The 12929-nt window shown below is 45.0% G+C and overlaps 1 protein-coding gene across 1 annotated transcript; it reads right to left on the bottom strand.

Annotated features, from left to right (window-relative positions):
• Positions 1-2855: 2855 nt before the first annotated feature.
• Positions 2856-4012, bottom strand: LOC135826137 (beta-1,4-galactosyltransferase 4-like). The gene has a single exon (XM_065338780.1). The coding sequence runs from the start codon at positions 3968-3970 to the stop codon at positions 2921-2923; it is 1050 nt and encodes a 349-aa protein (XP_065194852.1). The 5' UTR covers positions 3971-4012; the 3' UTR covers positions 2856-2920.
• Positions 4013-12929: the final 8917 nt, after the last annotated feature.

Below are 12929 nucleotides of genomic sequence, written 5' to 3' on the forward strand. Positions count from 1 at the left end.
TGGAGTAGACCATCAGCCAGCTCGATATCGCAGTCCACACCGTCCAACAAAACAGCTTCCAGTACCATGAGTACAGCGTCCCACTCGTCTACAGGATTCGCCATGCTTTCTTCTTGAAAGGAGATGAAAAGTGAGATCGACAATCGCCTTCAAGTGGCAATCCACGTGGTTGCGTGGTTGCGCGCTTTTGAAAGCGTCCGCAGATGAGTCTGACGCGTTTCCAACGCAACAAGGTAAAACTAGAGTTACTTGCACTCATCGAAAATCACGTACAGCGAAACCCAACAGCCCAGATTTTTACGTATGAAAATTACGTGCAGTTCCTACGTTATTTTCATACGTAATTTTTTTGTATTTATATCATTATCTCATGGCACATCATGGTGACGGCCAATAAAACTGAGACAAGGGTGAAAGCCAACCACAGCAGTAAAACAGATAAAAGAATACAAATAAGAGGCAAAGAAGGCAAAGGAGGAGAATTAGAGAGGTTAAGTTACACGTTTTTTGCCCTTTTTCAAAACGCGGTGCAAATCTCACGTTACGTGTAATTTTTAGAGGTTTAGTTACACGTGCGACGTGACGTGAAATTTTGCCTGGCAGGATTCGGGTTTAGTTCGCACAAATATAAAATCTTCCAACAAACTAGATAAAACTCGATAAAATTCCGGAAACTAACACAAATTCGGTCGGAATAACCAAGCAAAACTTCCAAAAACTCACGTCATGAACTAACGTGCGGGACAGTCAACTCACGTAAAACACGTCAAATTTTACGTGAGTTTTTTCAATTTTGACGTAAAAGTTCACGGACGTAAGACTTTTACGTGAAACTTAACCTCTCTATTACGTAGAGCGAAACCTCCCTATTATGAAAGTGTTGTCCTCATTTTCTTCAGAATATTTGAATTATATGCTGGCTTCATTCCAATATTCCCTTTGTCGCTCAATATGCCATATGTGAACTGTCTCACAAAATATGCGGAAATATGCGCAAGCATATTTGGTCGAGGCCTAGTCCAATCACTATACTCCGGTGCATAGTACTTTTCCCCCGGGGGCCAAGCGCTAGGGGAGGGGGGGCGGGGGGGGGGGAAATAGTACGAGTACTATGTGACACCGGCGCTATTCCTTACCTTAGGACGAGTTCCCGTAGATCTACGGTGTGGTTGAGTTTGGGGCCCTGCACTGGCCCTGCAGCAGGTGACGGGTGCGTTCGGGATGCATCTGATCTCCCAAGAGACTCCACAGTGCATGTCAGTTTGCGGTTGCGGTGCTCAAACACCTCTACTCTTTCCTTGAGTTCTTTGCATGTATTCTTCAACTTCGACATTTATTATTATTTATTTTTTTACTAGCAAACACAGACCTACTAATAATCAGGGGAAGAGGACAACTGAAATTACAATGGCAGCCATTCTATCATCAAGAACTTCGTTCATTGTTTTGCTGAATTCCGAGATTAGTGAATCAAGCGAAACAACACCTACATTTTTTCTACAAAGAACACAAACCCGGCTCGAGACAAAAAATAAGAAGAAGACATTGATACTCCCTACCGGCTGAGCCACAATCCGGAGCGTCGCGTATCCGTTTCCTCGCACCAGCTTGCAAAGGTTCCGTAGCTTCGCACTGCACAGTGCACACTGCACACTGCACAAACTCTCGGCAGGGCTAGGTGCCCTGGCTTTATGGCCATTCATCCTGACAGGACTCGGTGTCGGTGGTACTAGCTGCCCTCCGCCACCAGCGTGGGTGGGGCTTTTAGCACGACGCAAAAAATTGCTAACCATGCACTCTTGACATCGTAAAAAAGAAGCCCTTAGACTGGAGCTCCCCCCCCCCCCCAAACTAAAGTGTTACTTCAAAAATACGGCCCCACTAACCCCTGGGAAGGGAAACGGGAGAACATGAAAATAATGGGAAGGTGGGTGGTGCTACAGGGTTGCTGTGTTGGTGAGTCTGGAGCCACTCCAAGGTTGTTGTTGTTGTTTATTCTATTTTACTTCACCAAGCGAACAGGCATTTCTGCCTTCTCACCAGGTCCGGAGACCTAGTTCCGACAAAATGATGAAGAGCATTCAGAAGACTAAATGAAAATGTATCGTAGAGTAATTGGAAATGTATGTATAAGATGATTAAAATCATGGCAAGCACAACAACACCACAGCAACTCCACTGACCATTGGTCTCAGAATCAGCATGCCACAAGGGCACCAGAAAAAGGGGACGCATGGGAAAAAAAGAAAAAAGAAAATAGACGGATGCTTTCGCATCAGACGGTGCTAGGCCTTGACAGATTATGCTAATATTTTCGTGAAATTATGCTTTTCGCATTGCTGAAAAAATTGCAGAATTATGCTATTTTTATGCTAAAAGTTATCATATTATGCCGCATTATGCTCACATATGCTGGTAATGTAATGTATAATGGTTCTGTGCAAAATAACGGGGGAATTTTTTTGTAGAGGGCCTTGTACTGTAGTAGAAAAGTTCAATGGAGTCAACGCACCGTCCGACCTAGCACGACCGTCACTGATTGTAGTGGACTGGACATGTTATCAAGGGAGTCGTAAACCTACGACTTCCTGATGCATCAACTTGTACTTGTACTTGTAGAACATGTACAACTGTATGGAATTTGATGCAAACAGGCGGATTATTCCAAATTTATGCGATTCGTATGCAATTTGCCTCGAATTATGCGATTATTCGATTATGGTAGGAATTATGCGAAAAATTATGCTAGCATAATCTGTCAAGGCCTAGACGGTGCACATGTAGAAGGAGAAAGAAGAAGAAAGAAGATGAAAGAAGAAAGAAACCGTAAGAGAAGCAAGATAGTATATACAAGAGAGATAATGATGAAAAGAGAGGGAAAGAAAATGTGCCTCTACGGGTAGTCCTGAAATGAAGATTATTATGACGTACGTACGTTCCTCCTTCTATCAGAGTACCTATCTGGATCCTCAGTGAGCCACATGTCAACAGAAATTAATGTAAAAGTTGGCTGCACATTACGCTTCAGCACTCGGTACTTAACTGTTGTCAGTCCCTCGGAAACAAAATTTCTGTACAAGGATAGTAATTCAAAGCGGTTGGTGGATTTCGCTTTGGACTTGATATTTCCCTTCTTCATGGCCACATAGCGACCAAGTGTCCGGTTGCGGCGCACAAAATCCGTCCCTATAGCTACAAGTCTCAGCTTTAGATCATTGTCCTCACCACCCCAGCCATAGAAACGGTTGTTGAAGCCATTGGCCTGGCGATATACGTCCGACTGCAGCAGGTTCACACCACCGTCTGCAGCTTCGGGCAAGTCCCAGTCGTACACATCAATGGCGGAGCTCAGCTGCCACGCCTTCCGCACCGGCGGTTCCTTGCAGTCATACGTGTTGTTCAGTTCCTGTGGGATAAGGTCAATGTCATGTATGCTCATGCAGTCAAACTTGTCCTCCCGATCTCGTCCAGAGTTAGCTTCAATGAAGCCAATGTTCAACAACGCTCCACGGTTAAAATTGGCCTTTCCAAGCTGTTCAATTACTAACACTTTGAACTGAATATTCTGCCTGGACAGAAACTTGTGAATTAGGGGAGCAAACTGCTGCAGCTGTTCAAGGCGATTTCGAAACGGCACCACAATGGCCACACGGGTCTGCTTCTTTGCTGAGCTGGGTTCCTGCGTATTGTGTCCAGCGGTGGGTGTTTCTATGCTCAGTTTCTTACTGGTATTAGGCTTAGGAGTGGTCGTTGACGCCCTCACAGCAGCACTGCTTAGTTTATCACTATTGTTGCTGCTAGCTCGTTCGAAATGAGCCATATAGATATACGCTTTTACTTCCTCTCCGGCCGAAAGTTTCTTGGTCGGGAGAAGACATGCTGTGAATACTATCCCAAAGCCTAGTAACGCAAATACCAGCGATTCCAGAAACAATAGGTGTGGCTTCGAATCGGCAAATCCAGCCTTCATACTGTCCGCTCGGCTACATGTGGCGAAAGAGGTGCTGCTATCACTGCTAGTACTACAGCCGCCATACGTATATACGCGACAGACTACAGAATTAAGTTGAAGGATCCATAATATGGCGGTCTCGATCAAGTGCAATCGGAAAACCAAGATTCAGTATCAACTTGATCTAGATAAAATATGGTCATTAGTTCGTTGAGAAGGAAGTCTTCACCGGCGATGATCATTGTACACTGCCCAGCTAGCTTTCAGGTCAGCTGAAGTGGCCCCGCGCGCGCGGCACTGACCAGACTGGCCTAGCCTGGCCTGGCAGTACGGTACGCGATTTACGACCGCCGGATTATGAAATCAAACTACGTGCAGTTTGATCGATTCGTTTCAAAAAAGCGTTTACACGACAACGATTGAAAACGATTTGCGTTTGCACGACAACGAAGTAGGACCTAAACGGAACGAAATCGTTGCGTTTACTACTATCGTTTACGGATGCAGTGAATGTGCGAAAATTGTGTATTCGGCTAAAAGATCATAACATAATCATAATGGCATACCTTATTATGATCGATAGTGAAAACTAAACGAAATACAAATTTATATGTACATGATACAGATAGTGTAAAAACAACAGAAAAAAATGATAAGGCACCCATTTTGATAATCCAGGGGATGGCCCACGCCTGGTACTGCCACTGTATAAATCATACGTAATGACTGATAAAATGCTACACCTGTGAAGTAAAAGAAAAAAAGGCCCAACCCTGCCCTGCCAGCTATTTGGGCTTACGGGGGTCGCCATGGCAAATAATAATATTTTAAAAGAACTAAAGACTATAAAATTAATGACAGGAAGTGCCAGCTTCGGCAGCAACTAGGGAGGCAGAAGAAGAGACAGGTGCATGTACAGCGAAAACAGAGCGGCTACCACGCAGGCACATGACACTCGCTCTGAGCAACGCAAAGCTAAGGCGGCAGCGGATGAATGATATAACAACCGAATACGGTTCGCCGCTTTTCTCAGCAATGAGAGATGCAATTCGCTTGTAAAGCGAGGCAGATTGCTTGCCCATGCCACCGGTTGTCGAGAAGACCAACGGGACAAATGAAGCATGCTCGATCTCCCGCAGCCTCTCTTCATACGATCTCACGGATGCAGTGAATGGGATTTTCGGTCCTTGACCACTTGCTGGTGAGCTGATCTACTCACCTCCCACCGCTTTAGGAGCTGCATCTGCGCCTTGATCCTTGAAGGGTGGTGGCGTTCCTACGGATGCGGAAAACCCGGCTTCCAGCCGAGTCTCACGCGAACCGTGAAATTTTTTTTACACGACAACGCCCGAAAACGATACCTAAACGGAACGAAATGGAAACGCACTTCAAAGTGTTTTGAAACGTTTTGAAAACGTTTTCAAAACGTTTTCGTTCTCGTGTAAACGGTGAAAACAGTGAAAACGATTGGAAACGGAGCGCGGTCATGGAAACTATTCCGCGTGGGACTATATTTCGCGGGAAATACCTGACCTTTGTGACCACCAGCACGTACCAACTCCAACTAACGTGTTACTTCCCGCCCTTGCGCCAAGCCAGCACGTGCTAACTCCACTCTCCAGCCTGATCGCCCGTTTTCCGTTTTCGTGTGAACGGTTCAAAACGATTTGCCGTTCTCGTGTAAACGGTTTGAAAACGATTCGAGGCCAGCCCGTTTTCGTTCCGTTTCCTTCCGTTTCGTTTCGTTTCGTCTCCGTGTAAACGCAGCCTAAGATGTACATGTAGGAATTGAACGAAAAAATCGGGTTCGTCAGAAAGTGCGCCGGTTGGCAAGGGTTGCGGATAAACAAGTGCCGGATTAGAGAGGGACGACGACGACTGTATTTACCTTCGATCTCCCTGAATCGATCCATCCACAGCTACCTGACGAATTTTTCAGTCAGTGCGGGAGATGATCGAGCAAGTTATATTTGAAGGTCGCGAGATGTCAGTGGCACTGGCAGGAAATCTACACAAGCGTATTCTGAAATAATTTTCTAAGACTCAGGCATGATTCGAGAGCGGACTTTGATTTCTCCCTTCTTATAGTACGAGCACCAGTCGACATTGCATTCTTGGAAAATCTTCTGCGAGCGCTGTCTTCCCCTTTCTAGAAAGAACGAGTGAAGAGGGACACTAGCAGCAGGTTCTAGCTGGGTCGCCAGAATTGCAGAAAAGCGAGAAGACGTTTCCTACAAACAACGATCGATCGCACAAAAATCATCGCTACCGAAAAATGTACTGAGAATCTACACTTTTCAAACGATGCGCGCGCAGAGGGTGCGAGCCACCTTATTCGAAATAAAAATTAATTATAGTCTCGCTCGCACGCTCAGCTCAGTCACTATGAATCTGATGATGCTGCAGCTGTACACTGCATGCTTCCCTTAGCCAAGTAACTACGCGTTGTCAAGAAGCTGTGACGTCAGACTTCGAATTCCTATTCTTGAATTCTTGGCTCTCCTTGCATTACTATCAGTATCATCATTGCTTTGTGCAGTCAATAAAAAACACGCTTAACGCTTACAAGTACATGTCACTCCTACTACTACTACCGTAACGCGCGACCAGGCTAGTGCGACAAATTTTCGTTGCGTTCGTAACGCGCGTCCGGCGGGGTGCGGCGATCTTTTCATTGCAAAAAAGGCTGAAAACTGTGAAAGCACGTGTACCGCGTGGTGAAAAGTTCAAAACTGGACGCAGCAGGAAGTCCTGCAATAGCAAAAAAAGGACTGCGGCAATATAGAAACCTGTGTAACGGCTCCTGTGCGACTTTGCATGTAACGCCCTGCGTGCGGTAAACATGTGCCAATGTAACGCTTCATGGCCTCACTGCGACCATATATATTGCCAGTACGATATAGACAGTCCAGGGCAGTCATTGTCCCATCAGATCCAGGTCCCCTCCAGGACCAGATCTTGGCCTCGCTGGCAAAGAGTCTGACCAGCGAGCAGCTCTCACCTTGAAAACTTCTGTAAATAGCGACAAGGTGGCGAAGCTGATGCTGTTTCAGGACCGATTGCGGATCCGAGATAGAAGACAACGTCGTCACCAAGCGCTGCATCCTGCCATTTGGCTAGCCATGGCTGCTTCTGAGGTCAATATCTGGACTGCTATTATTAGGGTCGCGTGTGTACAGTCTAGTCTGTACATTTGCATGCACTTTAAAAAAATATTTTGCGGTCGGGTGAAAAAAGACGGTCGGTCGGGTGACCCGAAACAACGAATTAATTCTGGATGGCCTAATTATTAAATTTTGTTCTCAAGGCAGGAAGCTGTTCAGCGCTTCTCCTTGTACGCCATGGTATCCAGTAGCAACGATTTCAAGTCAAAAGCTCGCTGGTAGTACGCGGTTTCAGTGAAAATCACCGACTGCATGGAGTGCAAAATTGTACAAATTTTCGTTCCGTGCGTACTCATTTTCATTTGAATTGTTGAACTTGAAACGGTCGTAACTTTGGCACAGGGAGTCGTCAAAAAAGTATTTGACGACTCCCTGCTTTGGAACCAGTACTAGTCCGTTTCACCAAAACAATTGTTTCTACACCCTACAGGGTCCGCTGGCCTAGTTGGATACCCCAAACAGCCAGAATTGAAACTTTCAATTTTTGAGTATCTGAAGGGTCATTCCGCCCTCGAAAATTTTTAACGAAAAAAGCAAGGAATATTTAAAACGTGAGGTTGCGCACATCCACAGCGTACGAACTTTTTCGTAGTGGGTTGACGCGACGGCCGCGCTGGTGCGAAGCAGGGAGTAGTACAATATTTAATCACTTTCTTTCACCTCTGGTAGTTTCCAGAAACTGACCGTGGTTGGTCCCCTGGGGGAGGGAAAAAGACCCAAGTGCCATCAGTATGTGTGGCACGTGTTGTGAGCTGCCTTTGGAGTGAAAAACTTGTCAGCGCCTTCTAGGTTCAGCCTGGTCCCATAGCTCAGTGGTTAGAGCATTGCTCATGACAAGCAGGGTCCCAGGTTCGTGTCCTGGTGGGTCTGGCGTTTTTTTCTCTTTTCAGGCAGTTCACTTCCCCGACTGATCCTTTGAATATGAAGTTCTCCCAATCCTTTCCAAATTATTATTATTATTATTATTATTTCGTAATACGTATTCGCATGCAACGACGCAAATCCACACAATTCAGTAGACACTTTTTCTATCAAACGTTTTCTTTCCCTTCTCTTCAGGATAGTACAGGGAATGTTGGAAATTAGAAAAACACATAACTATATAGAGAATGAAAGAAAGAAAAAGTCAACACTTCAACATAGGTGTTAAAAATGATTAAAGTGTTAAAAACTCAAAAACAAACAGCTGCAAGTTGTAGACAAACACGTTGAACACATCAGGGAACACTTGTCACACTTTCACGAGGTGTGACACTAAACAGCTGCAACGATAACACATTCTCCTTCTGTACACATAGTTCTGGATCTAGTTTACGAATATACAGAGCTTCTAACACAGCAAGATGTAACTTAGACCTTCCACGAGTCAAAATCGAAAAGATATCATCACTATACAACTTACGACAACTAGCACTGCCCGACAAATGACGCTTGATGGACGATGTCCGATCACTTAGCTCTGTCACCTTCGACGCCTGCCGTTGTTCTCTTCCGTTAGGCTTGTTTGGTTGGTTGCTCCGGTCCACACCTCCAACGTCCGTTGATTTCATGTCCGTGACGCTCGTGGTACTCGTCCTCGTCGTGGCCGTCCTCCAAAATGTGCTGTGCAGTCCGATACTGGAACGCCTTTGTCTGCGTCCAGTGTAGATGTACGCATGCGCGCCTCCGCCTCGACGGGCGGGGAGCTTGGCCCATCTCAGACAAGCGTGAGGAAGCGAGGGAGACCGTCTCGAAAACCACCCAATGTGACACTGGAGCTCATAGACACCGGAAGAGTTACCAGAAGCAAGGTGAAGAGACGGAGTACTGGTGATCTGAATACGTCGATAATGGAAGTGACAACAACGATCAACAAGAGGAAACGAGGAAGACCAAGAAGTGACACGAAAACGGCCATGAAATCAACAAAAACGGACATGAAATCAACGGACGTTGGAGGTGTGGACCGGAGCAACCAACCAAACAAGCCTAACGGAAGAGAACAACGGCAGGCGTCGAAGGTGACAGAGCTAAGTGATCGGACATCGTCCATCAAGCGTCATTTGTCGGGCAGTGCTAGTTGTCGTAAGTTGTATAGTGATGATATCTTTTCGATTTTGACTCGTGGAAGGTCTAAGTTACATCTTGCTGTGTTAGAAGCTCTGTATATTCGTAAACTAGATCCAGAACTATGTGTACAGAAGGAGAATGTGTTATCGTTGCAGCTGTTTAGTGTCACACCTCGTGAAAGTGTGACAAGTGTTCCCTGATGTGTTCAACGTGTTTGTCTACAACTTGCAGCTGTTTGTTTTTGAGTTTTTAACACTTTAATCATTTTTAACACCTATGTTGAAGTGTTGACTTTTTCTTTCTTTCATTCTCTATATAGTTATGTGTTTTTCTAATTTCCAACATTCCCTGTACTATCCTGAAGAGAAGGGAAAGAAAACGTTTGATAGAAAAAGTGTCTACTGAATTGTGTGGATTTGCGTCGCTGCATGCGAATACGTATTACGAAACTGTTTTTCCCACCGCCTCCAAACTACTGTTTGAATTATTATTATTATTATTATTATTATTTTTTTTTTTTTTTTTTTTACAAGCAAACACAGCCCTACTACTAATAATCAGGGGACGAGGACAACTGAAATGACACTGGCAGCCATTCTATCATCAAGAACTTCGTTCATTGTTTTTCTGAATTCCGAGATTACTATCAAGCGAAACAACACCTACATTTTTTTCTGCAAAGAACACAAACCCGGCTCGAGACAAAAAATAAGAACAAGACATTGATACTCCCTACCGGCTGAGCCACAATCCGGAGCGTCGCGTATCCGTTTCCTCGCACCAGCTTGCAAAGGTTCCGTAGCTTCGCACTGCACAGTGCACAAACTCTCGGCAGGGCTAGGTGCCCTGGCTTTATGGCCATTCATCCTGACAGGACTCGGTGTCGGTGGTACTATCTGTCCCACTGCTGCTGCCCTCCGCCACCAGCGTGGGTGGGGCTTTTAGCACGACGCAAAAAATTGCTAACCATGCACTCTTGACATCGCAAAAAAGAAGCCCTTAGACTGGAGCTCCCCCCCCCCCCCCCCCCCCCCAAGCTAAAGTGTTACTTCAAAAATACGGCCCCTCTAACCCGTGGGAAGGGAAACGGGAGAACATGAAAACAATGGGAAGGTGGGTGGTGCTACAGGGTTGCTGTGTTGGTGAGTCTGGAGCCACTCCAAGGTTGTTGTTGTTGTCTACTCTATTTTACTTCACCAAGCGAACAGGCATTTCTGCCTTCTCACCAGGTCCGGAGACCTAGTTCCGACAAAATGATGAAGAGCATTCAGAAGACTAAAATTAATGAAAATGTATCGTAGAGTAATTGGAAATGTATGTATAAAATGATTATAATCATGGCAAGCACAACAACACCACAGCAACTCCACTGACCATTGGTCTCAGAATCAGCATGCCACAAGGGCACCAGAAAAAGGGGACGCATGGGAAAAAAAGAAAAAAGAAAATAGACGGATGCTTTCGCATCAGACGGTGCTAGGCCTTGACAGATTATGCTAATATTTTCGTGAAATTATGCTTTTCGCATTGCTGAAAAAATTGCAGAATTATGCTATTTTTATGCTAAAAGTTATCATATTACGCCGCATTAAGCGGGATTCACAGAAGCTTTTTTGCGATGCGACACGCGATGCGACGCGATCTGCGACGGACGCGTGCGATGCGAACTCGCGAAATACCATTCACAGAAGAAGTCAGTGATGCGACAAAATCTTGCTGATTTGGCTACGTCACCATGATATTCGCGCAGTTTGATACAACTAATTACTTGTACAAATTTTAATTTTCGGCAATCACATTTCGTTAATTTCTTACTTTTTAGACGGAGTCCCAGCCAGTTTGGAAGCAATTTTATAAATTTTCTATAGCCTATGCCGGACCCAGGACTAGAACACAATAACTTTTTTTAGAAAGCTGCCATAAAGCAGTTTTTATTGCTATAATGTTCGTTAATGTATAATGGTTCTGTGCAAAAGCACCGTCCGACCTAGCTACGACCGTCACTGATTGTAGTGGACTGGACATGTTATCAAGGGAGTCGTAAACTTCTTGGTGCATCTGTCTTGGCTACATAGGTTCTGATCGGTGGAATATGCTGCCTGGAATATGCTGCCTTCCACTGTTCGCTCTTGTACAGATCAGGGAGTAGTACAATACCGGGAGGTGACACGGGCACACATTCAGGCGCGCGGGCGAGCTTTGCCTCAGGTCACTTTTCTGTGGAGCGCGCTGTGTCCCGGGAAACGTCACGAACTGTCGTACTTCGCGTACCATTTATCGTAGCATTTCGTAGCATTTTTCAAAAAAATTCATAGAACGACTTGAAGAGAGTGGCAGAATGCTGTCAAGAAGTTTTCGAGCAGTACTTTTTGAAGTTTGTTTTGATGATGTAGGGAACGAATCCATCAGTCTTTGCTGAGTGATGAGGATGAATCCTACGAAGGATATCAAGTAGCAGCTGGCCTTCGCACGGGTACCTTCAGTGTGTCCAGTATTTACGTGGGCGGCTTGTAAGAGTGAAATTTTCTTCCTATTTTAATCGTATTACATTTAGTTATTCACGTCGTTTCTAGGGGAATAGATAATGTTGACTCAAGTTTTAGTCACAATGAACAACATGTTTCAGGTATGACTGACCCGCTTCAAGATAGTAAGGCTATTCCGAATGCAGATGCTATAGTCGTCAGAGAGAAACACAAAATAAAATAAATTTTATACTGCAGGGGCAGCTATTCGCAAATGTCACTATGACGCAAGTCTGTGTCAAGCAGGGAGTAGCACAATGGTACAATGGCACTGTGCTACTCCCTGCTACAAAGCCTGAGATGTTACGCGTTAACAGGAACTGGTGTGGATGATAAAGGCAGTGTGGAATTATGTACAATGTTACTGGTGCAAGTGACCATGCCGTGTAAGTCATGTATGCAGGTACAGTAATCAGACCAAGCGCAAAAGGATAACGATAGCCTGCTTACATACTTTTCCTAGTACGTGTGCTTATTATAGATACTTTGTGTGACTACTAGTTGTATGTGTCTGCATATTACTATACGTATTAGACTACGTAATTGCTTTTACTACAATTTGTACTTTGTGGGGAGCTGCGTGACGATGAACTAGATATCAGGGAGTAGTGCAATACCGGTATTGTACTACTCCCTGCTATATATGGCCACCAAGAGCATACGCAATCAGAATCGTACAATGCCATTACTCCTTGATTACTTCACCATGTTACTTTCATGGCACCGTGGAATCATGTCAAACACAAAAGGATACAGACGAATAGTTGTATGTATGCGCACGTGCGCGTGCGTGTGTGGTGTACAAGTACACGAGGGTGTGTGTAGGTGTGTGGGTGTATATTTGCCAGTAACAAAAGGTTTTGGTGCCACAACATCACCATAGTCATTCTTGTTTTCCAGAACCTGTCCAAGAAGTTTGTCTGTGCAATGGAGACAACAAATGTTTTAGTTTTTCCTAGTGACGAGGAGGAATCAGACGAGGTATGCCAAGTAGCCATTGTACCTCAGCCGGATACCTTCAGTGTGTCCAGTATTTTGACATGGGCAGCAGGTAAGAGTGTGTCTTCAACAGAGTATAGTTTGTTGACTTTCAGTCATTCACATTCTCATTTCTCTTTGGGTTACATCTCACCAGATCTGTGCAAGGACTCGGACATGCAACGCTACTGCCAACATGAGGTGGCAGTAGCTCAGCAACTCTGCTCACTGGACAAGCACCCTGCAAATGTGGAGCTGTTC

Source organism: Sycon ciliatum, chromosome 10 (genome assembly GCF_964019385.1).
Source record: "Sycon ciliatum chromosome 10, ocSycCili1.1, whole genome shotgun sequence".
NCBI lineage: Eukaryota > Metazoa > Porifera > Calcarea > Leucosolenida > Sycettidae > Sycon > Sycon ciliatum.

Coding starts and splice junctions, on each gene's coding strand:
- LOC135826137 (XM_065338780.1), bottom strand. CDS start 3,970: ATGAAGGCTGGATTTGCCGATTCGAAGCCACACCTATTGTTTCTGGAA.